This window comes from Macrobrachium rosenbergii, chromosome 14, assembly GCF_040412425.1.
Source record: "Macrobrachium rosenbergii isolate ZJJX-2024 chromosome 14, ASM4041242v1, whole genome shotgun sequence".
Lineage (NCBI taxonomy): Eukaryota > Metazoa > Arthropoda > Malacostraca > Decapoda > Palaemonidae > Macrobrachium > Macrobrachium rosenbergii.
The window spans coordinates 13,506,079-13,532,541 of record NC_089754.1 but is presented as its reverse complement, the minus strand read 5'-3'; the positions used below and the strand labels follow the sequence as shown (position 1 = coordinate 13,532,541).

The window sequence follows — 26,463 nt, the reverse complement described above, 5'->3', positions numbered from 1 at the left end:
CTCAATTTTCCTTTCAGCATTGAATGCTCTCATAGGTCCCAGCGCTTGTGTATTCAATCTTCAGAGAGACAGTCTCTAAAGCCCTTTGAATTAGCGAAGCTTTTGCAACACTGTATGCAACATTCACTGCGACATATTCTGATTTCATATTCTGAAAATGACGCGCAGCAACGAACGGGACTATAATCAGAAGTAACCAAGGTCCTTTCAATATACTCTGAGAGGTCGGTTCATCAGTGAGCTACATGCATGTGGGTGGAGCTTTGTGACGTCAGCCGTAGGCGACGGTGGCCGAGATTTGCCCTGCCTTCCTCACGTTTCTACAGTACCGCCTGATCTGTGTGTCACGTTTATTAACTTCCAGCAGCCATGCCTTCGGCTTGTGCTGCATTTTCGTTACTTAAGTTGTTTTCTCTTGATTCTCGATATTTAATAAAGTAGTAGTTTTCTCTTCTCACAAGAGAGAGAGAGAGAGAGAGAGAGAGAGAGGGAGAGAGAATGATTTAGCTTCTGAGTTTTATAAGTAGGTGTCAAGTACAGTTAAGTTCTCCCTTAATGTTTTTTTTTTTATACTTTTTAGGGAGTGGTCAGCTTGACTTATTCAGTTTCTTTTGAAACCCAGGTAGGGAGTCCTTTGCTTTCAGATTCCGTCTCGAAAACTCACTGGGTGTTTGTTTTTGCATTTATTCAAAAATATAATCGCACCTCATAACTACTGTTACATTTGTTCAAAAATATGCTCAAACTTTATAACTGGTTTTATGGGTCTGCTTCTGGAACCAAAGCCTGTGCTAGTGTGAGACAAACTCTTGCACCGCAACATGTAACTGCATTTTTTTAATGATACAGAGGCCTGGGAAGAATAGCAGGATATTAAACAACTAAGTCAGTCACACATGGCCGAATCATACTGACTTCGTCCTGTCTAACATTTATCAAGGTACTAGTGAGAAACACAAGGGAGAGACCAGTAACAATGCCCAATCTTTCAATAAGCATTCGTAAACCACATTTGTATATAATGGGCTAATTAATGCATTCACTTATTGGATATCATTAACCATCGCAGTCACTGTAAACAACCATTTTTTTTGTTTTGTTGACTTCCATGGTTTTCATGTTCTTTGAGCATTGTAAAGCGTAAGCGATTTTTGTTGTTGTTGTGGCTGACTACTGTTGTGTGAGATAATAAAAACAAAAAACTTCTGTATCAACCATCATTGTCTACAGGCGACGACGTTATGGCGCCATCTCTCTCTCTCTCTCTCTCTCTCTCTCTCTCTCTCTCTCTCTCTGAGACTGAGAGAACAACAACACTGAATCGATACGGAGAAAGTGCAGAAGTTCAGTGTGTGTATTAAAAATTAATGTTTCCGTCAGCATATTCATTAACACTCATATACCCATAACCTTGCTTAAATTTGGATAGCCAGAAAAGTGCTTTGCAGAAAATTATTGATGTTACGCTGGGAATGAGGGTAAAGAACCCCAAATTTAATAGCCTTTACAAATTCCAACAAGGCGTGAGAATATCTTGCCACTCAGTGATTGGGCTACAGAACATGCCAAAAAAAGGTTCATGACATTTCTTTTATTATAACGCGGAGATTAAATCAAGACTGTCTTTAAAGTATTTTTAGATGCATCAGGCAGATGAGGGGCTCACGTGATCATCCCAGTGCAGTTCATTTTATAACTATAGATTGAAAAACGTTTTGCTAGGTAGGGATATTGAACTTGTTAGTGATAAGGAAGCTGCGGCAAAGAAAATGAAAACCTTCACCCGTTATCCCATGAAATGGTATTATATAGACGTGATGAAAACGGCCCTAATAAATCTTTCCATGACAGAGAACTGGCCTTGGAAATATGTATGACAAGCATAATTTTTAGAGACCTGGAATTTGATGTGGATCTTTAGAATGACGAAATGTTTTTTGAGGAAACAGAATTCGCTAAATGTTAGAAATCAGGAGACACAATGGGATCTGTTATCGAAGAAGAGTCCTTAAGATATATCGGTGGATATGTAGTGAAAAAGTTTTCCTTCAAATTTCCAAATATAGGTTACGTTGTTAACAGCAAGACGTAAGTGACATGGGTCCATTAGATAAGTGAAGGAAAGCTCTGAGCACCATCAGACGACTAGACAAATGAAGGAAAACTCTAAGCACCATCAGACGGCTTTTTTTTAAACTAAAATTTTTTAGAGAAATTTTTCCAGCAATTCATGATAATGGTATTAGACCAGTAACGGAATGCATAAAAAAAATGGCTGCTGAAATGAAATCTGCTGTTGTTGGTGTTTCTGACGAGGTTATTAATTTTCTTGCCAAAATACCAGTGTTTTTTAGGATGCGTCACCACAACAATTTTATCGACATGAATAAAAAAACAAGACTTGCAAGAGTACAGTAAGAAAGACCATGAAAACAACTTAGTTTTCTCTTAGGCGCCCACACCCGGCTCGGTGAGGCAAAATGAAAAACATGAAAAAACACTAAGCACCTTTCTTCATAACACCTGTGCTGTCGGAGGAGACTGTCTGAAGCGTGACGTCATGCGCAAAGGGAACGTATTTTTCCTCACTGGCGAGCCGACCTCTCACAATCTATGTATATAAAAATGGATGTATGTATGTATGTTCCAGCATAACTCTGAAAAGCATTGAGCAGTTTCAACCAAACTTGGTATACATACGACTTATTCTCGGGAAAAGAATACTGTGGGGGTAAGACATCACTAGCACCAAAGAGTTGGGGTGAGGGCTTCCCTGAAATGGAGCTGGTTCTGTCCCTGAAACGGGGCTGGTTATGCCCGTAGACTTAGTAACTTACAACTTTATCATACCTAATTTCGGTATACATATTCTGGAAAAGAATACTGTGGGGTTAAGGCATCAGTGGTACCAAAGGGGGAGAGTAGAGGGGGTGTTTGGGAGAAGAAAGAGGGAAAGAGACAGGGAGGGTTGGAGAGAAAAAAAGAGAGAGAGAAGGAGAGAGTGAGAGAAAGAAACCGTGAGAGGGAGAGGAAGTGAGAGAGTAGAGGGGGTGTTAGGAAGAAGAAAGAGGGATAGAGACAGGAAGGGTTGGATAGAGGAAGAGAGGGAGAGAGTGAGAGAGAGGGAGTAGAAGGGGTGTTAGGGGGAAGGAGGAAGAGGGAAAAGTGAGAGAGAGAGAGAGAGAAGAGGGGGTGTTAGGGAGGATAAAAAGGGAAAAAGTGGGAGAGAGAAAGTTTATCAGTTATCATTCAGAGTTATCCCGGGCAGCGCCGGGTTGTTCGGCTAGTACTCATATATTTAAAGGACCTTGGAAGTAAGAACATCAAAGTAAAAATCATTGTGAGTTTATAAATGAATGCCGGTCTAAACTCAGATAAAAACAATTAAAAAATAGCTCCGAAGTTTCTTCTGCGCAATCGAGTTTTCTGTACAATGTACAATGGTAGCACTTCTGTTGCTCCCCAGATGCGGTAGAGTGATGGTGTGTCTAGACTCTAGACACACCATCAGGCCTTCTCTCTCTAGACTCTAGAGAGAGAAGGCCTGTTCACCCTCTGACCATGGCCTATGCTTACCGACATCTCAACTAGGGCAAATAACTGGGATAACGAACAAATATTTTAGAGTATTTTTACTTGAATATTACTAAAATGAATCAATTTTATTTATAACGAAGTTTGATAATTTACTGAATTACATACATTCATACTTAGAGAGAGAGAGAAAGATGCATATGAGAATGAATTTTAATTACGGTTGAAGATATTAATTTGTTTTATGACCTTAAGTTAGAGAGATGAAAGCTTCCTTTTCTTCATTGCATTTCCATTAGACATTTTAGCAAGTTGTTCCACTTTCGGGCTGAAGTTTTTTTTTATATCGAAATGCGTTTAATCGTTGGAATAATTGGTAGAATAAGCCATTTTTTGTCGCTAATGAATCTATAAGCACGAGGAGACTTGTCGTATAACAATAATGAAGAAATTAAAAGCTATGGGGAATACTTAACGTTATGGGGGGTCATTAATGCAATTGGTCACAAACAAAGTTCAAGGGCAGTAAATACTCGAATGATTGGTCTTTTATAAGCGAAAACAATGACAAAACAAAGGTTATTATTTTAACTGGACTTATAGTAGTGTTACTTTGCCTGTCTGATTTTTGTAGTTCACCAAATTATTTCCAGAGTATTTGTGTCCTTCAAACGCCGGAGGTACAACATAACGAGCTTTTGCATAGAGACACCATCGAATAAGCTTGAATGGATTTATCATCATTCACTCTTACCGAAAATACCATTTTAGGATAAGGCGATAAGGAAAAAGGGTTATTAACAGATACTGCTCGTCGTGAATAATTTTCCAGTACTTCTCAAGTTGAAATTTGCTTGAGAGTTCCTCCAAGTCATTAAATCTGATGTTTATCTCATAATCTTGATTTTCTAAGAGACATTTCTCGAGTGCCCCTCAACTGAATTTTCCTCTATTCGTTGCCTTTTAGATTCGGGTGATTCCCCCTTCGGTTCACAGTCGAAGAAGATAGGTAATTAGGACAGTTAGGAAGGAAATAAGGTACAGCATTTTTCCGTAAATGTGGCCGCTGTATTTGCACAGTAGGTTTTCCCCAGTTTCTCCATTAGTAACGGACATTTCTCGCATAATTCCATCTGGATGGAAGTGTCTTTCACAAACCAGTAAGAACATTAACTCATGAGAGACGAAAGGTCTAGAAGTATACATGCACTTAGTGTTGGATATAAAAGTGAAGTATGTAATTGAATTCTACAACAAACACACACACACACACACACACACACACACACACATACATATATATATATATATATATATATATATATATATATATATATATATATATATATATATATATATATATATATGCACACACAATCACACGCACTGATGTTTTCTCTTTTAAATTACGCCCGTATTCTTGGTTGGATTGAAATCTTCCTTTTGATAGCACGTAGCCACTGCTCTCACCTTTCTATTGCCTGGAGAAATTTAAAAACAGTCACTTTTTCCGATGTCGTATAATCCCTTGGCAGTTTGGAACACTACACTTATATGGCATTGCCACAGATGTTTGGAACCTGTGTAGTTAACAATCGAATTTCTTTAATATTGACGCAAAAAATTGTAGATTATCGGCGTGACTTCACTCTACAAGTTCCTGGAAGAAACTGTTTTATTTTGCCTACAACCTGGTTTCAAGTCCCCGGGCATCCGGTCCACTAATCTTAAAGCGCTTGGATTTAAAGGGACCCATGGTCTGGTCTTCTCTTTTTCGGTGGCCACGGTCGTACGTCTCCGAAAGCACTGCCAGACCCACGATCCATGGCTAACTTTAACATTAAATAAAATAAAAACTACTGAGGCTAGAGGGTCGCAATTTGTTATGTTTGATGATTGGAGGGTGGATGATCAACGTACCAATAGTTTTCTTGTACAGAAAACTAAAAGGCGTCATGGAATAGTGCATCAACCCTGTACATTTGATACGACCTTTAGTAGTCTGTTACCAGTGGCAGTCAATCATGTTCAAGCCCAGAGCGAATTTGTTAAAGGCATTTTTCAGAAGCTGCTTATGTTAGTGTAAATAGCTACATAGATGGATAGGCATAGATGAGGACGTAAATAAATTCACTTGCATACATATAAAAAAATTTACGAATGTATTAAATTAGTAAAAGTCTGGTATCTGTTATTTCAGTAACTGTAAATTGACTATATGCTGAATAAATAAGTTGTGGTAAAAAGTGCAACTTAATTTTCACCTTTGAAAAGCAGCATTTAGGAGATGAAACGGCTGTTTTTAAAATCCACAATTAAATGACAGTTCCCACATTTGAATATAATGTTAATGTTAGTTTGGTAAACTTTGGCTGAGTTTTAACTAGTAATGTAATTTCTTGAAAGAATTCTTGCATTCGTTGTAAAAATTATCTATCATCCTGTAGAATACGTATATTTTGAAAAGTAACCATTAGGATCTAAAAATGTAAAGGAATTATATCTTAACTGTTCATCCGTTATGATCGTAATATATGAGTCTGTCGGTTATTGTCTGTGCAAAAAACCCAAGGCAACTTTCAGTTATTATTATTATTATTATTATTATTATTATTATTATTATTATTATTGTAAACCATCCGAGAAGCCCTTTGCTGTACTAGAAAATTCTCACAGAATAAAACACTTACGTAACAAATACAGAGAACATGCTGCTGACAGAAGTGTTAATGAAATGCAAATAACATTCAGAGTAAATAAGTAAAGGAATACTCGGTAAAGACTGTACCCTTACGCCGGCGATTAGTTCAATGTCGAGATATTTACCGTTACAGGACTCAGTATTTTTGGGTGTTCAGGTTACATATTCAGTAATGTTGAAGAGATTTTTAACTATAGGGGAGAGATACTTGTGTGTTACTGTATTTCGCTTGGTACACTGAAGAGCGTAGATAAACTCAACACGGAAATTCCCTTTTTTTTCAAGTTTTCAGGCTCCAGTTTCTTATACAGTAGGTTTTAAGGGCAACGACTTCTGTTTCTTAAACAGTTGCACAAATAGGTGTATCTTGATATGAAAGACATGATTAGGCAAGGTGTGTCATCATCAGTACGTTGAGAGTAAAAATCGACTGCATTTTTGGACAATTTCTGTTGGTAATGACCATAAATTGCTGAAAATTGTCTCGTTAGCTTTTCTTGAGATGTGACAGTGGACTGGCCAGCTCCTCGAGGCATCAGTTTGAAAACCAGCCAGACTTCGTAATTCGCACTGACTTGTCAGAATCGACCATTTTCTCATGATTACTTTGTCATTTATACGAGTTACATTTGCTTCTTGAAATGTCCCTGTGTTGAAGACATGACATTCCCTCCTCAGAGCTGGAGTAAATATGGCAGTTATCAGGTAAACTTCTATTTTGAAGGACATTAATAGTCTTAGTTCCAAGTAAAAAAAAATGAAATCTAAACACTACAGGAAGTGAATCTCTCGTATTTATATTCGAGTTTGGCTGTAGTCAAGCACTATCATGGGATATCTAGTGAGTCCCTAGGAGGCTACCTCCTGTTTTGAAGGTATATGATCCTGTACATTCGAATACCTATTGTTTCACAAATCTTTCAGGACCAGTTATCTCTGCTCTTTTGTGCCATTGTATATTAGGTTTTGAATTTAACATTTATGAACTTCTGCGTAAGTTCCCAAAGCACATATTGCCCTTGTTGATGGACCAAGTAAGGACCGAAGGAAGGGCTTACAAAAATAAAGGTCCCCGTACATGGATAGTGCAGTCGGTGCACTGCAGGCATTACTTAATGTTCTTTGCAACGTCCCTTCGGTCCCTAGCTGCAACCCTTTCATTCCTTTTACCATTCTTCCGTTCATATTCTCTGTCTTCCATCTTACTTTCCCCCCTCTCCTTCATTGGAAGGGGTGGGTAGAGCTCTCGGCTAGCACGCTGTTGGCTCAGGGTTAGACTCTCCGACCGGCCAATGAAGAATTAGAGGAATCTATTTCTGGTGATAGAAATTCATTTCTCGTCATAATGTGGTTCGGATTCCACAATAAGCTGTAGGTCCCGTTGCTAGGTAAACAGTTGGTTCTTAACCACGTAAAATAAATCTAAGCCTTCGCGCCAGCCCTAGGAGAGCTGTTAATCAGCTCAGTGGTCTGGTTAAACTAAGATATACTTTACTTAACTCCACCCTCTCCTAACAGTCGTTTAATAGTGCAGCTGCGAGGTTTTTATCCTGTTACACCTTTAAAACCTCCTTTACTCTCAATTTTCCTTTCAGCGCTGAATGACCTCATAGGTTCCAGCGCTTGGCCTTTGACCTAATCTCATATTCCTCTTATACCGCAAAACTAAATGTGGAAAATGAATTTAGCAGATATCTCGGACAATCGTCAGGATCCGATAGCCGAACAACAGTATTATGGCTTCACTCTTCTTTTGGCTGAAAAAATTGCTGTTGATGCTGTTTCTGCCTGTCTCCTTATCTTGGGTGGGTTCATTCTAGGATCTGTTCTTTCCCTTTTGCTTTATCTTTTCATCGGTGACGTCCAACAACAGTCATGATCTTGAGTCCATTTACCTGTTTTTTGTTTATGATTGAGGTTTGTCATCACTTGAATAGTATAATCCATTTTTGTTCTTCTTTCAGTTCTCTTTCCATTAACATTATGGAATTCTTGTTTTATTCGCTTACTTTCGTTGGTAATGACTTTTGTTGTTGTGTTACCAAAGTAAGCTGTAAAAAGCTAAGTGATTTTTTAATTTGGGATTGGAAGTTTAACATCATCAAAACGGTCTAGAGAGAGAGAGAGAGAGAGAGAGAGAGAGAGAGAGAGAGAGAGAGAGAGAGAGAGAGAGAAAAAGGTTACCTTTTTACTGTTTGAATAATTTGACCTTTTCCAGCGCAGTACAAAGTAGCACGCATAATTATTGTTCTTTTACATGGAAAAGTTGTCACCTTGTATGTTGAATTAAAGTATATCTAGGGTGAAATAAAAGCAATTGTGACAGAAGGCATATTCTGTTGTCAGTGCAGTGTTCTTATTCAGGTAGGTATTTCCACCCACCTATTTAGCCGTGTATCGATTCGTGAATATATTTTACATAATCCCTTTACAATATACTTTGGATTCGGTAAAATTCAACACCTGGAATTTTCACCTTTTCATTATTATCTTGAGTCGCGCATTACCAACTTTGCTTCTTAGCTTTCTTTACGACTCTAAAATAAAGTTTTCTTGTTTAGAAATAAATTTCACATGACACCTCGAGTGAGATTCTCTTCTCTTAGTAGTGCAAAAGCACGTACCTATGCTTACTGCTTAGTCCGAACTGGCAAAACCAAAAGAGGGTTTCACAAAATATGATCATTGCTCATGTATACTGATGAACACATTATTGAGGAAAAGAGAGAAATGAACTTTCATTTGGAAGGGCTTCGATACTCTCTCTAGCTGTTCTTCCCACTCGCAGCACTGTTATTATAATGTAAGCTAACGTTAATTATAGTGGTCTGCTTAATCTTCTAGTGGTTTGCGCGTGCCAGATGGTGCAATTGGTTCACATCAATATGGCAGTTTTCCTTACAACGAAAAAACAGAGAGAGAGAGAGAGAGAGAGAGAGAGAGAGAGAGAGAGAGAGAGAGAGAGAGAGAGAGAGAGAGAGAGAGAGCGCACCTCTAGTGCCATCATTATTACCCTTTGAGAATGAACTTGGTGATTTCAGTACTAATTTTGTGTCGTGAATAGATCCTTTTGTAACTTGATGTTTCCTTGTGTCATTTCGCTTTTTGTTACTTCAGTATCAAGAGAATTTATTACCATCAGTTTTATTTCTGGATTCCGAATTATGAATATTTCTTTTGAAATATATATCTGAGAAAAACTATTTTTTAATGTTGATTATTGTATGAATAAAGCCAGTTGTTTATCTCCTTTTGGGAATGATAATTTTTTTTTCATATTTGTACTTATATGTTCTTAACACATTAGTTTTATATTAAAAAGTTTTCTGTTTATCTCTGTAACATTTTGCGTGATACACATCCGTCATCTGATGTTACACTTCGAGGTGTCTTCTGATTTACACTGCTTTTCATTCTAACAACGACATTGACTTGTCCCAGTGTACCCTAGCTGTTCCATCCCCAGCTGTTTTATTGCTCGCATGCTCTCCCGCATTCATTAGGAACTAAAAAGCTTAGTATTTACATGTTCCACCAGAGGTCGTAATAAACATTAGAGTGAAGGCAAAAGATCTGTACTCTGTTGTTTCACTTTTTCACTGCTGTCTTAATTGACACACACACACACACACACACACACACACACACACACACACACACACACACACACACACACACACACACACACATATATATATATATATATATATATATATATTTATTTAGTGTACACATGTATTGAACATGTGTACACTAAAGCAAATAAGAACTATTTGCTTTAGTATATACATATATATATATATATATATATATATATATATATATATATATATATATATATATATATATATATATATATATATATATATATATATATATATATATATATATGTATGTATGTGTGTGTGTGTGTGTGTGTGTGTATCAATTAAGACAGCAGTGAAAAAAAGTGAAACAACAGAGTACAGATCTTTTGCCTTCACTCTAAGGCATATTAAAGCAAACTACATGCAATGGAAGGAAAGATTTTTGTGCATACAAGTGAGGCATCAGGTAGAATTGATTGATTGATCCCATAATAATACCATTAAAAATGTAAAAATATTGTTTCTCGGAATCTCTCAGAATGCACATTGATACGGCAATAAAGGAAAATAAAAGATTCTCAGTAATCCTTGTTAATGTCATGTGTCTTTCCTTGGTTTATCCAATGCCTAAGCTAACCCTATAGACAGCCGTTACTCACCTGAAGAACTATCTCAAATGAAATGATATTTGTGCTCATCAATATGGTTTTATACCCATTCAGTCTTAGTTGTTGTTTTTAAAACTGAATCTTCTTTACAACCTTTTCCCCCATTGTATATATATATATATATATATATATATATATATATATATATATATATATATATATATATATATATATATATATATATATATATATATATATATATATATATATATTATATATATTCCTTTTCAACTTAATCCCTGGTCGGGATCGCTATATTTTGATGAGCCTTTTCCAGGTTGCTAACACTCTCTGAACGGCTCATTTTATAAATTGACTCATCAGATGTTTTACGGACGAATGCCCATCCTAACTTCAACCCTCCTATCTCAGAAAACTAGGAAGCAAAATCACTCCTAAGAATGGCAGTGCAAATCTTTAAACCACAAACTCTGGGGCATGTCCATTTCCCGAGGCAAACAACCCTGCATAGCCTTGCTTGTAGAATATTCTTAACACTAAGAGAATATAGCTAGAAAGTCGATTATTTATCTGGATGACCAAGATTTTTAACATGAAAATGTTCACCAAAGGGTTTTCCAGTGATTTACGTATATGATTTCTGTGTATAATTTTCTACTGAAAATCCTTCATTTTTTGTGTTTCTGACTTTTAGTTTTCGGTAAGAAAAAACTATTAAGATGGCTATTTGTCTGTCCGTCTGCACTTTTTCTGTCCGCCCTCAGATCTTAAAAACTACTGAGGCTAGAGGGCTGCAAATTGGTATGTTGATCATCCACCTTCCAATCATCAGACATACCAAATTGCAGCCTTCTAGCATCAGTAGTTTTTATTTTATTTAGGGTTAAGTTTAGCCATGATCGTGCGTCTGGCACCGCTATAGTGCCAGCAACACAGGCCACCACCAGGCCATGGGTGAAAGTTTCATGGGCCATGGCTGAGAGTTTTATACTACGTTATACGCTGTACAGAAAACTCAATTGTGCCGAAGAAGCTTCTGCGCATTTTTTACTTGCTGATTATTGTTTTCGTTTTGATTATTCAGCGTTTTTTCCTCTTTGCTTGTTCAGCGTCTGCTTTGGTCTTTAAAAATCGTTTTCCCTTTATTATTCGTAGGCTTCCATGTTGGATTATTCAATAGTATTCTTTATTGATTCTATAGTTTTCTGTTCCACATTTTCAGTATCATTTCCATCTTTTGATTCTTCAGTTTTTTCTTGTTAATCAGTGAGTATCCTTTATGAATTTTTTTCAGTATCTTTTTCATCTTCTGATTTTTCAGATTTTTTCTGCCTCTGACTTTTTAACTGTTTGCCTCTTCTGATTCTTGCTTCTGATTTTTCAGTATGGTTTGTGCTTTCTGATCCTTTGAGTATTTTTTGTTTGTGATTCTTAAATGTCATTTTCCTTTGCAATTCTTCTGATTTTTTTAGTATTGTTTTGTTCCGCATATTCTTGAATTTTTTTTCTGATATTTCCATGTCATATCCGTTTTCACGTACTTCTGATTTTTCATTTTTTTCTGTTTCTGGTTTTCAATATTATTTTCCTTTTGTGATTCTTCAGTTTTTTGTTTCTGATCTTTACTGCATTTTTTTCTACTGACTTTTTATATTTTCTGCTTAGGATTTGTCAGTTTTTGTTTCAGATTTTTCAGTATATTCTGCCTCTGATTCTTCAATCTCTTCTGATATGTTCAGTATCGTTGTTCCTCTGTTTTGTCTGTAACCTCTCTTTCGGACCCTTCAGCCCTCAGTGTACACTCCAGTGTCTGAGTTTTTATTAGAATTCCTGCTCATTTCTTTTGGTCATCTTTCATCTCCATAAGTAAGGTCCTTCAGTGGTTTTTCAAGTACATTTTCAAATAGGCTCTTGTGCAACATGTAATGTTAAATCCTTGAAAGAGTGCAAACGTATACAAGGTAGGCATAATGCTGGTGTTTATTATGTAATGAGGCAGTTGAATTGAAAGTTGACAACAGTAACAAGATAATGATTATTGGTTCTAAAACATTTAAAATAATGTATTCGAAATGAAAATCAGCGCAGGATCAAATTTCGGGTATTTAGAGAAAATTTCTCTTCCATAATAAGCTGTGTTTTTGGGCAAAGGTTTGTTTTCTAAAAATCCTTGTAAATGACAATCCCCATGCCAAGCAAGAAATTAGTGATGCTTTTTCTATTAATCATAAGGATGATCAAAATACCACTTGTTCTCAAGTAATCAGTAATCAGTTAAAGATTAAATTTTGAAAGAATATCCAGATCATTTCGAGGGCTTAGGAGTGTTGGGAGCACCTTGTAAGATTAATGTGGACCAGACGGTTACCATGGTCAGGTCAGTAAAACATGCTCCAGAAAGCTGCCTTCGGTTTGCAGAAGAAACTGAAAGCAAATTTAGTGAGTATGGAAGGTACTATAGTAGAGGAAGTAGTTGAGCCTACTGATTGGGTTTCTAGCATGGTGGTGGTCACCAAACCAAAATCAAATACTGTTATCTGGCCTTGATTAAAGCTGTTAATACCACATTATCTCCTTACAGTTATTGAAGAAATTTTAATCTTCCTTGGTAAAGCAAAACTCTTCTCTGTTGTGGATGCAAAGAATGAGTTTTGGCAAGTGAGGTGTGATGAAGAATCCAGCTTCTAAACTACATTAATACCCCCAAATGTCAGATACCAATGGAAATGCATGCCGTTCGGTAATTCTTCATCCTCAGAGGAATATCAGAGAAAGATGCATGCAGCTGTACGAAAACTCCTGAGGAATAGTAGTTTCATATTTTGTTCATAGCCCATAGCATTGTGCAGCTTATTTTGCAATTGCACCGAAACTTCTTGCAGATTTCCGTATGCTCTAGCAGCCTCTCTGCTTCTTTATCATCCTTCTGCAAGGTAGCCTGACAATACATTCTCATTCCAAAACTTCTTCCCCCTTTTCAGTCAATAGATAATTTTGCCTTAACTGGTTTTCAGCTGCTTTTAACAGAATTTTCGTCTTTTATTGGAAAAATACCTTTTGCAATTCCTTCTCCAACTCCTTTAGTTTTACTCAAAGATTTGTTTCATGTTGCCTGAGGTTAACCACTTAATTGTCTTGTTCTTGTTTCTTATGCTCCCAGTGAACTCTTATTCTGATTAGCACTTCTTCCCTCGCCTTCATTTGTATATCTTTTTCCTTAATCAGAGCTTCAGCTCCTTCCAGTGAGAGTTTCAATTTATTCTCTTGGATTGAAGGTTTCAGTTCTTTCCAAATGGTCTCAATTTCTCATTAGTTTCCTCCCTGTGCTGCCTCCATATCTCCAGTTCATTGTCTTTTTTTTCTTGCATGTTTTTCTACCATTGACTCTCCATTTCTATTTTCTCCATCTTTCCATTATGGAGGCCATCTGCTAGTTCTGCTTCGTAGAGAAGATTATCATCCATTAGCTTGGTTTCCCTGCTTTCACTTGTATGTCCTCTTCATTGTGATTTATTAATGCTCTTGTATCTTCCCTTGTTCCTCTCAAGGCTTGTTCCATCCCTTCCATGACTGAGGAGCAAAACTTACTAACAAACACTTTTGACCATTGTCGCCAATCCGGTTATTCTCAGAGAGAGAGAGAGAGAGAGAGAGAGAGAGAGAGAGAGAGAGAGAGAGAGAGAGAGAGAGAGAGAGAGAGAATTGCCTACCAAAGTTCATTTACATACCACTTTAAGTAGTTATTGAATTAATAAACAAATTATTACTAATTAAATATGTCATGAACCTCAGAAACAAGAGAATTATGTCCAATAGTCATGTCATCCTTTCCTTGCAGAAGCAGAAGAACCCGGACGTTCCTCCCCACGGCCAGAAATTAGGGCCACTGAATTCGGAACTCCCTGTGGTGCGGTTTGAATGTGCAGGGAGAGGGGGAGGTTACTATGGTGACATGGATTTTGGATGCAGCATTTTCCACTACTGTACTGCTGACGGTACAAGGTACACTTTCAAGTGCACCAAGGGCCTGAAATTCAATGAGGTGGGTTCTGTTATGATTTTCTATTTGTTTTTCAGGCTTCACAGATATTCATGCTTTGAAACCGTATTTGATTGGGTTCAAAATAATAAATTCAAAGTAAAACGGATAAGTTGGAAATAGTTTACATAAAATCTTAGGCAGTCTAACATCACAATCTTGGAAGGAAACCAATTCTTTTATGAATGTGGAAGGTTGCAGGCAACTTTTCCAAAGAACTCGATTCCAGGGTGGGGGAAGAGGACTAAGGGGCTCACTCTGACCCACAAACGGACCCTGAGGAACAGCAACAAAACTCCCTCAACCTGATCTCCACACCCAGGGCAAGGGATGGAGCCCACACTAACGACCATCACAGAAAATAAAATTACGTTCACAGGAAGTGTAGCCTACCACGAGAGTAATTCAAAACATTTATAGGCTCAACAGAGGCAAACTACACAACCAAAAACAAATAAAACTAAAAACATTAACTCAATTTAAGAGCACCATCTTCAAGAATAACATAATAGCCTGAGACTAAATGAAAGGAACCCGACCTGGTGGGGGTACAGGATGGGGCAACTCCTATGCAAAACAAAAATAAAGTGGAGGGAGAGCCACCGCACGGAACCACCAGGAAGGTTCAAGGCAAAAATCTAAATAAATATATAGCGACTGGGAGAAAACTCAATCATACTAAGATCTCAATATTTATGAAAATACGAGACCAAAACAGCCAACAATAGATCAAAAGCCCCACAAGAAGATGGTACTTAACTTAGAGATGGAAAAGGTGCTCGAAGCCATCGTAGATGAAGAAAAATAAATCCAAAATAGGGACGAGCACACAAAGAGCAAACGAATCACGTGCTAGAAAATGGAATGAAAGGTGGCGCAAGGTGTTTGTCCTGGGTGTTGAGGTGGAGCTGTAACGGCTCACCGCTCTTTTTACGGGGTTTTGATAGGAGAGATCTTTCGAGTATATTTTCCGTGGTAGTGGTATTTCACTCACCCTTCATTACAATCTTCTGTCGACTGGGGGTAGTAAAGCTTTCCTGAAAGCTCTTTTTCTCTGGTATATTAGCATTGTTATACCTAGAAATTCGTGCTGTAATGGAATTTCACCGGCTGACACAGGACTGGACTCAGAAATAGATTTTTCCTCTGTCAAAATCCCTTTTTCTCATGTTATCTTTTCCAGGTACAATTGAGGTGATACACAAAAAAAGACCAACACGATTAAATTGAAAGTTGTCTTGTTATATTTCTTATATATCATTTCTGCCACTTATTTGTTACCAACTTGCCTGTTCACTGGCTGAATGATACTTTATACTGTAAATTTTTACGTTTCTTCTCTTTTCAAGGCGCTTCCTGTATGCCAATAAAGATTGCTATTCTGTTTCAAAAATGATCTTCATCTTTCCATATTTACTCTTTCTCTCTTGGCTTTAGGGCTTCATTATAACCTATTGGCACTTGTACCAGACTGTCAGTGTCAATTATCTCCTCACCATTTGCAAACTAAAAGTGTTAAAAAGTCAGTGCAATCACATCTTTTCATCTTTGTGTTTACTTTAAATTTCAGCGTTTGTTGCAATTGTGTTTATCCTCCTAGACTTTATGACCTTTTACTGGATTAAGCAGGTTTCCACTTTGTGTACTACTCTCATTTTTTCCTATGATATAAAGATATATTTGTCTTCAGAAAATCTCGTCAGTACGATGAGATTTAGCTAACTTGACATGGAATATTTTACTCATATTTGAGATTTTTCATCAAGGTTTTTGGGTTTTCAGAACTGAATGATTATCAGAAATCAAAGGCTATCTTAATCTCTGTCTGTTTTCTCTATATTTACTGTGGTGACGAACTATATCTTACATGGATATGTGGACTACTTTTCGTCAGCCGTTTCTGCCTTAGGCTTGTTTTACATATATATATTAAGGAATTTTGATCAATATAGTTAATTGGCAATTCCAAACAGATGAATGCAGAATATCTTAATTCCTTTGATTTCCAAAAGACCCCATGATCATTTTGTATTGAAAAGATCATCTTTAATCTTTCCTCATTCATGAGAAGCATATTTGAAATTAATAGCTTTCTGGTTCACACAAATTTGACTTTATGAAATTTAGGCTGTCAAGCACTTTTGGCCATTCAGCGCTCAGACAGGGAAAAGAAAAAATTAGAGTGGTTGAACAGCAAGATAAAGAGATTCAGAAGATAAAGGTACTGAAGTACGAGGATCTAAAAGTGGAACTGGGACCAAACCTCACAAGTAAAAGGCTAAAAAGTTGCTGCAGCTATAATAGGGCCCGAAAGAATGCTGCAAACACCCTTTAGTAATACCTAGAGTGCACCACATGAGATATAATTAAAGACATTACGCCCTTACAGGGGGGTTGGCTCACACAGAAATGCAAGCTATGAAAAACAAACAGTTTGGCATTTGTGTATGTGTGTTTGTCTTTTAGTTAAAACTAGTTAAACTGGCAATGGATATGAGACCTGAGTTATATACTTTGATAACCATAATGCGCATATTATTAAATATAAACTTCTCAGCTTAGTTTATGCACTTGATCGCCTTGCGTTTTTGTTAGTGACCAGCATCAGAGGTGTTGATGTTGCCTGGTAATTCAGGTGTTGCAAGGTGGTGGTCTAGGACTTTTGTTTATTTTAATCACTAATAGTGATTAAAATTGTGACTTTGAAAATGTCATAACAGAGTTTATAGGCGATGTCACTCTTGCTGCAGTTATGAATTCCCCACAATGTAAAATACAGTGTGGTGGTAACACTGTACTTAATGAATCAGAATAGATGGCACTATTGCCATCTACCCCTAAATTTTTTTATCACGTCAGAGATCAGCCGATAGTGGCAGAAATCCAGGTAGCATTTGCAAGACTTCAAGAGATGGTTGCACCAATACCACATGCTTCAGACCGTTCCTTCTGCCATCACTGGAATATCGTTCTCCAGTGGTCATTTATTTGTCTTGACAGTGATGATCAAGATTTAGACCATTGCCAGAAGATATCCTATTCAGTCCACTGATCATAAGATTTATCTCATCATAGAGTTCGAGCACTTGTGCCAATAGGGTTAGTGCATCCTGTTAACTTTAAAGAGTGTCAGCATCCATATTTTGTTGAGATGACAACAATTTTATGTTGCTCAGCTTCAGAGGCCTTTTTTTGTGTATTATACAAATTTTCGAACAGCATTCTTGGAACTTGTAGATATTAGTAATAGCAAGTTCATGAGACTGAAATGCTACTTTAAAACGCCACATCATTGTGTCTTAAATTTTCTGACTTTTGTGGAGTGTTGTTTTTTCTTTATGTGCCTTTTTATTTATACAGCAATGTCTACTGCTTATGTTCATGTGAATTTTATGTTATTTCTCTTGGAGTTGTTACTCCTATTTTTCATGTATGGGTGGTATGTAGTCTCCTGAGTTTGGTATGCTGGCATGTTTGATAAGTGTGCGCGCTTTATGAACAACAATAATAATACTGTAATATTTCTATCCAGAATTTTACCATGTTGAGTGACTCATTCTTATTTTTGATCATTCTAAATAAAAACCCATTATATGGCTTTAAGATTTAATATCTTTAAGTCATATGTACTACATTTTCTAATAGCAGTGGTTAGTGGGAAGTACATACAGCAAATTCCTTAGCCTAATACTGACCTAAACTAAAAATGAAAAAAAAAAAAAAAAAAGTGGGACTTGACTCTACCAGTTGAGGGAGGACAGAATAAAGTAGAAGAGAGTTCCAAAACCTGGCAAATAAAGGGAAAGAAACAGTCACTGAACTGTGTAACCCTGGAATGGCTAATTTCCAAAGATTACATGTTGGCAGATGCTCAGGGCAGCCATTTATTTTTTGGTACTGCCACAATTAACTTGCACTTTTTAGTTATTTTTCATTGTTTTAACATCTGACTTCACGGTGAAAAGCCACAAATATAACTTTGAAAACTTAAGACTAGTGCAGGGAATTTTAACATGCATCACTGCACAGTGGTAGAAATCCTCACAGACTGCCATTAGTGATAGAAAAACTATCAAGGTTTTTAATTATCAGTCGGAATTGAATGTCAGACAACCAGTAAAGATTTTGTTCTGCAGCTGATAAGCAGCTTCCTTTCAAGTTGGATAACTGTTACTTCATTTTTTCTCTTCTAGACTTTTGTGTAGACAAGTGTGCTTGTGATTTCTTGTATGGCACTGCGACAGAAATCTCAGCGAGACAGTTTCTCTGTTGGTACTTTTAAATTTTTTTTTTTTTATATAAAATCACTGCCTTTGTTCTCAAGACTGTTCATAAATTTTTGCACAACTACGGCAAAGAATGGAGAAAGAACAGTGATTTATATTCTCTTTTATCATGAAATCATCTGTTTAGAATGAATCAAACTTGAGTCAAACTATGTTTACCCTTTAGTTATACAGGGAAAGATTGGAGTCACTAGTTTTGTGTGAAATCTCATGCTTGTATTCTGACTCCTTTCAAGGAATCATTACAAAACTATAAAAAAATTTTTATATAAATCTCTTCTCTGTTGCAATCTGTCATTACTTCGTGTTGTTTAACACCACTTATGAACAGCTTTCCTCTCTTTTAGGTAAACAGAATTGTATCTCTTTTTCTTTCTCTATATACATTTCTGTAAGTGAATAAAATACCTTACTAAATTTGTTTGATTTTATGAAATTTAGGCTGTCAAGCGAAGCACTGGGCCAATTTTGGCCATTCAGTGGGTAAGACAGTTAAAAGAGGGAGTTAGAGTGGTTGGACAGCAAGATAAAGAGATCTAGAAGATAAAGGAGATGAAGTACAAGGATCTAAAGGTAGACAAGGGATAAAACCCACAGTTGTACTAAAAAGTAATAGAGGTGTTGGACAGCAAGGTTGAAGAAAGGAAGTGGGAATGGAAGTAAAGTAAATAGCTAAAAGGTGGATGCAGCTAGGTGTGAAGGGACTCTTTAAACAACTTGGTGTACTATAATGCCTACAGTACACCATGTGAGGCGCAGTGATGAAACTGACTCTGTATGGGGATTTATTAGTTAATTCAGCTCCAGCTTTCCAGTTAATTCAACCTCTAATTTGTATTCCATTTCTCTTTAGGGTAGGTTGGGTCAGCTTTTGATTCAATTGACAGAAAACTTTTGGCTTACCAATTCATTTCTATTCAGATTTTTGGTGTTGCTTATTGAATAATTATTTTGATTTATATAAATGACTATAACATTTTATGACAGAGGTTTTACTTTTAGTAACAAAAAATTATTGTGTAGTACTATCTCACAAATTTTATTGCCTATTAATCTTCTCAATTTTACAGATGACAACATCATGCAGTGCTGGCTTTTTTGGAGACTGCTCTCACCCCGAAATAGTGGGCTCTGCTGGCCGAAACATGACAGCTGAACCAGCTCCTGTCAAAAGTTTCCAAAACATACCAGTTTTTAAAGGGGAAGACAAGAGTTATGTTGATGATCCTAGAGATTATCCAGAACCTTTCATACAGCACTATGATCCTGCTTTGGACCTTAATTATGATTATTACGAGGAAGAAGATGCAAGCCCAGGATTACAAGATGCCCAGCCCTCTGCAAGCAACATTCTTCCCAACAAAAATTATGTTCAGTCAGATTCCATTCGAAACACTGGCATGGAATCTGCATTATCTGCATTTGCATCTTTGGTTAATGTGCCTTTGGATAGCTCTTCAAATGCTAAGGCAAGAATAGACAGGATGGACCTGGAAGATCCAGCTGAATATGTGAATAATATTGACCGTGCATTTGTTGTTCGGCCACCATTGCATGGGAGCATATCTGAGAGGGAAAATTTACGACAGCCCTTAAAGTATTCAAATTACAAAAGTGGACCTAAAAAGATTGTTGGAATTGGCGGTTTTCCTGGATACAGCCATAACCTAATACCAGTCAGCCCTCCTCCACTGTATCCGATGCCCCCAACAGAAAATTATCTTAGTAATCAAAATCAGTTTAGCATTAATCCATCAAGTAAACAGTTCCAGAATATCATACCTTATAACTCAAAGGATTCACATGCATCTCAAGATGAAAGCATACATCAGACGACACCAGATACATTCCGTCCTTCTTCTCTTATGACAGACAATCCAGAAGATTTCCAGCCTGTGTCAAACTCTGATAATGAACAATCAGAGCATAAACGTCCCTATAGGCAAGCACCCCATCAATCAGATCATGGATTATTTTCTAATTTTCAGACTTTTTCCCCAACACCAGGTCCTTTTGCTTCCACTAGATTTCCCCAAGGGCACACTGCATTTGGAGGTCCATCCTCTTCCCAAAGAGGATTTGAAACATCAGGAGGATTTTTACCAGCACCAAATTTCCCTTCCTCTGGCAATTTTGTATTTAACCAACCACCAATTCACCCAGCAGTGTTCAATGCCCCATTTCGTTCAGTTTCACCACAATCTGGAACAGTATTTAGCAGACCGAGACCATTAACTCACACTACTTCAACTTTTAGTAATTCACCTCCAGAGCATCATACTCATTTCATTCATCACCCAGCACCACCTCCCTCCTCCTCGTGGACACAGCTTTGGACCTCCTCCTGATGAACCAACTATATTCCGACCTCAGAGTCAGCAAAATGATAATACATTTATACACAGTAACAGTTTCATCAATTCCCCAAGTCATAAACCACCTTCACCTCCAACAGTGCGCAATTTCATTCATCACACAACTCCATCATCAATTCACACTTTCGCAAGCTCACCGGCTCAAAATACCTTCTCATCAGATTTGTTAACCAGACCTACACCTGCTTCTGGATTCATCCAAACACCATCTCCATCCCAGTTTAATGCTGATCACCAGAATCCATTTAATTTCCAACATGAACGGCCACTCCTAGAATCATTTCCAAACATTGTACAGTCAGTTGAATCTCAAACCACGGACTTACCTCCTCTCTTCTCAAAGGAACCTGTTCATCATGATTTTACATTCCCTATTTCATCTACGGCAAGACCCTCATTGTTAATAAATCTTGAGGAAAGTGACCCTCAAGATACACTGTCAGATGAAAGACCTAAGGTACAAGCCAACCTTCCACCATCTCTTGACCCTCGCCCTAATAGAAGGAGACGACCAGTTGCCAGTCGACAACCTGTACCAGTTGCTAACCAGCAACCAGTACCATTAACTACAGCACGGCCAGTACCATTCACTACAGTACGGCCAGTACCATTCACTACAGTACGGCCAGTACCATTCACTACAGTACGGCCAGTACCCTTCACAACACAGCAACCCCTAACATTTTCAAAAAGACCACCATCAAGGACAATCAGAAAAAATATAGCCAACAGAGTGGAAGATCCAAATCCAACTCTTGTAACTGGTTTAGAACAATCTGAATTCCACAGCCAATTCTTACAGCCTGATGGAAAACATCCAAGCAGCCCCAAACTTCAAACAGACGTTGTAGATACATATACAGAATTTGATGATTCACAACTTCGAGAACCTGACTACCAGCAATCGGATGATTTTATCTCTGATATTGACTCAAAAAATGTTGATGACAGTGATATTTACTATGAAACAGAAGAAGAATCAAATAATATTGTTGAACATGGAAATGACTATGATGATGTTACTGATACACCTACCACAAGTCCTGCACCAATATCAACTACAACACAAAAGCCACCAGTAACATTCAGGGGACCCATACTGCGTCGAAGACCAAATCTAAGAAATCGTGTACGTACAAGGTTATCATCAAGAGACCAGACTACACCTCAACCTAACCAGTCTGATGAGAGTATAAATACAAATGTTGATGAAAATTCTTCAGATGATCCTGAAACAAATGGTGCATCAACCCTAACAACAGCCTCTCCTTTCCGACAGAGAGTTCAAGAACGCCTTAATAGGTTTAAGGAGCAAAAACAAGGCACCGAGACATCAAGCACCACAACAGAGTCCCCAGACGAAGTCAATACCAAAGATTCAGAAAGTGGACCTGATTCAGAAAGTGATACTACTGCACCAAGAAAACCTACTGGTTTCAGAAATACAAATTCTGACCGCTTCCAAAATTACCGAAATAGGTTACGTAACCGATTGAGGAACAGAACTCCCAGAACCACAGTAGCTCCAACTGCCCCTAAAAGTAGCAATAATCAGGCCACCTCTAGACCAAGCTCTTTACTTACAGGTCAGAGGAACAGGCGCATCAGTCCCTTGAAAAGTAGACGGGAAGAAAAAGATGAATCTGAAGATGTGGACAGTGAATCAAGAGATGGTGATGTAACAGAAGAACTTGTAAATGCAGAGGGGAAACATACTCAAGACTCTGCAGATGAAGTTTCCCTTACTGAAGAGGCAACACATGAAGTTCCCCATACTGAAGAGGCAGCACATGAAGTTCCCCATACTGAAGAGGCAGCACATGAAGTTCCCCATACTGAAGAGGCTACACACCCAAACAGTGAACCTAACACTGATCAACAGGTTCAAGAAACTAGTCATAGTCTAATACAGAAGCCTCCTCCTCCTTTGGAGATAACATCTGACTTCAATCCATCTGATAACAGCAAGAGTGAAGATGCTGTTGTTTTGGAAAAAACTGAAGATGAAATGCCTAAAAATGCTGAAGAAACTGGTACAGGTTCCACTGATTTAGGAAAAGGCAGCAATGATAACCTGGAAGAGAATCATGACAACCTAGAAAATAATCAGAAAGATACAGATCCCAAAAGAAGACGAATAATTAACCCTAATTTCCGTGCTCGTTTTAGAGAGTTCATAAAAAATCGAAAGAATCGTTTAGATACAAATGATACTACAGCCTCTCCTGATTCAACAGGTGAGGGAACAGAGGACCAGTCAGATACAAAAGAGACCCCAGAAGTGGCCCAAGACGAAAACCCAAATTTGAGTTTTAAAGAGAGAATGGAGCATTTTAATAAAAATCGTGAAAACATTAGAAAACGATTTCTTGCAAACAGACAAACCAGTGAGGGAGAACGTTCAGGAAGAAGAATACCAATAAGACCATTAAGAAACAAATTAGTTGATGGAAATGGTAAAAATAATGAAAATCAACCAGCTGCTGAAGAAGTAAAATCTGAGAGCACTTCTCCTGAAGCTCGTGAAGAATTAGATAACACGTCTGTAAACAATAATGACTCTCAGGTTCAGAATAAAAGGAACTCTGTTATAGTCAACAAAGTCACTGATGGATTTACACCTGCTTTAAGTCCAATTCATGTTAAATCACCTTTGATTGAACATCTTTCTCTACAAGGGGCTACTACTCCAGTACAAGAAACAGAAATAATAACTGCTCCTCCATCTGCAAGGGCTGAAGATTCTGTTGCTACTGTCAAAGTATCTGCAACATTAATTGGAGACTCAAAACCCCCATTAAAAAATGAAGAGGACTCTGTAACTGAAAAACCTGAGCAAATGGTAGAAGAAACTGGATTATCTGATGGAACAAATGGTGAAGAAAAAGACTTTCCACCTTCAACTCTGGAACTTGTAGAAGAAAAGCTGAAGGAAACTCAAAAGAATCCAGCAAACATTTCTTCAGGTACAAAAGATGTCCCTGTACTTCAAACTGCAAACCATCCTGGTGAACAAAATCTTCATACAGAACCCAAAAAAGGATATCTGCCAGAAGACAACAATAAGCAAAGTGAAAACATAGCACCTACCCAATCCCAACCAGAATCAAAGATTACTTACCTTCCTTCATCAAACGCAGAGTTGCAGTTACCTAAAGATAATGAAAATAATTCACCTGGAATTTCTGGCATCGACGCTTTACCCAAAGAAGACACTAAAGATACCAATGCAGGGTTTACAGAAAAGCAGTCAGATCCAGGTAAACCACAGAGAACAGGAGATGATCAAACAGGACTATCTGAATCCCCTTCAAATGAAGAAGGACAGAGAACAGTATCAAATGCTGAAGTAAAAACAGAGGAAAATCATAATACAGGTGCCATTCAGGAAGCAAATCCTGTTACCCCTATGCCTAAAGTCACCATAGAATCGGAGTCTACCAGAGTCTCAAAGCCAACATTTGACCTCAGTGTTGTTGGTAACAAGAATGCGAACAGTGAGTCTTCGGCTATCTCTGCCTCTGATTTCAGTGAAGAATTTTCAGATAATGCAACCCCAGTGTCACTCTTACCAATTACAATGTCTACTGATCCCCCGAAATTGCCATTGGAAATGCTATTACCTTTATTTAGAAGACGTTGAAAGATGAGCCTGTGCTTAGGTATTTGTTATTACTGTGTGCTGAATATTTTGTAACTTTTTTACTGGATATTTTTCATGAGCCTGTTATCTTATTAGAAACTGTCCTGTTGTGTGAATAAGAGATGTTGAGCAAGACTGTATGACCATTATTAAGGTCAACAAATCTACTAAAAGAAACCTTAATCAGCAATCAAATTTTGCTGTTCTGAAGTTATTTCTTTTATAATTAAGATTTGTATTTTTTTGAGAAATTGAATTAATGTTAGTGAAATCTTAATTTCTATACATGTTAATGAAATTTTAATTTCTCTACATAGTAGTGAGTATATGCATGTGTGTGAGGGAACAAAGTTTATAAACTTCCTGTCAAATGGGGTGATATCTGTTTAAAATGATTTTACAGCTTAATAGCAGAAGTCATTATGCTGAAAGTCAAGGGCTGATTCAAGAATTATTATATCAATAAGTTGATATAAATAATCTGTTTATCAAAGCTGATTCTGCTAATGACATATATCATTTAAAACAATTGGCAGGTTAGGTTTACTTACATATCTGGTTTGCCAATTGTTTAGGTTAATGGAAAGTAAAGATGATACAAAGGTGTTTGGTGAAATACACTGTTCTCTTTATAAGTTTCATGTAAACAATTTCTGCAGAAAAAATATTGCTAAGTTTGTAAAATGCATAGGTAAATTAGATTCCCTATTTATCGTGTTTATAAAGTTTTTTCTCTTGGATCTTTTACATTTAAAATCAAACTCAGTTAAAACTCCTAAAAATAAACATTATCCACAGACCATTTCACATTGACAAGGATAATGCTTATTTTCATTTCTGTAATGATAAACATTCATTATTCATTAAAGTATTGCAATGCAGTATATAAAAAGAAGCTTACAATTTGCACATTGAAAGTTCAGCCGTATTGCTGAACCCTGTACAGTAATTTTGAACACTCACTCTCATATACCCGATATGAGTACTTTTGTACATATTCTGAAAGAGAATTGTTGAAATCAGTTTTGCTAGATGGACATTCAAGAGACATGGCTTGTCATGTTTATGGGAAATGTCATTTTTATTTTTTGGCATTTTTTTTGTTTGGTACACCTTCATTTTGGAGTATAGTTAATCTTCATGGTTTGAGGAGGAAATGTCAGTATTGCACGGAAGTTCAAATTGAACCACAAAATTATCTTAAATGTTTAGATCAGTTGGATTTAATTAGTGCGTGCAGACACTCCAATGAACTTTATCTAGCCATTGACAAATTAAACCTGCAGGAAAAGCATGGTCTACCTATCTGGCAAAGATTTCAATTAACTTTTTTGCAATTGAAGAAAAAAAAATTAAATCACAACAGACATTGCCCCAGATGGAATCTCATTGATGAAAAGTTACAACTGTTTTCTTTGTATGTGAGAATCAGCTGTATGACTTTGCTCAGAGTTGTTGTCTTTACGCTGTCATAATGCCAGTGACATTATATTTCAGTTCCTGTATATAGATAGATGTATTTAATCTTTACCATTAAGCTTTTATATTTATTTTGTCTACTATGTCTCTTGTACAAATAAATGACAACAAAGACACCATGGCTTTATTAACTTAATCCCCTCCACTGTTATTGCTTTTAACCCTTCACTGCTAAGACATTCTTTTTTCA

At 37.1% G+C, this 26,463-nt stretch overlaps 1 protein-coding gene across 1 annotated transcript in view; it reads left to right on the top strand.

The window, feature by feature from the left end:
- Positions 1–24,927, top strand: part of LOC136845724 (mucin-17-like) — a 97,347-nt gene extending 72,420 nt beyond the window's left edge. Inside the window, 3 exon segments of the mRNA XM_067115925.1 lie at positions 14,290–14,493; positions 19,847–21,076; positions 21,078–24,927. Of these exon segments, the coding sequence (XP_066972026.1) occupies positions 14,290–14,493; positions 19,847–21,076; positions 21,078–24,794 (5,151 nt within the window). The 3' untranslated portion in view covers positions 24,795–24,927.
- Positions 24,928–26,463: the final 1,536 nt, after the last annotated feature.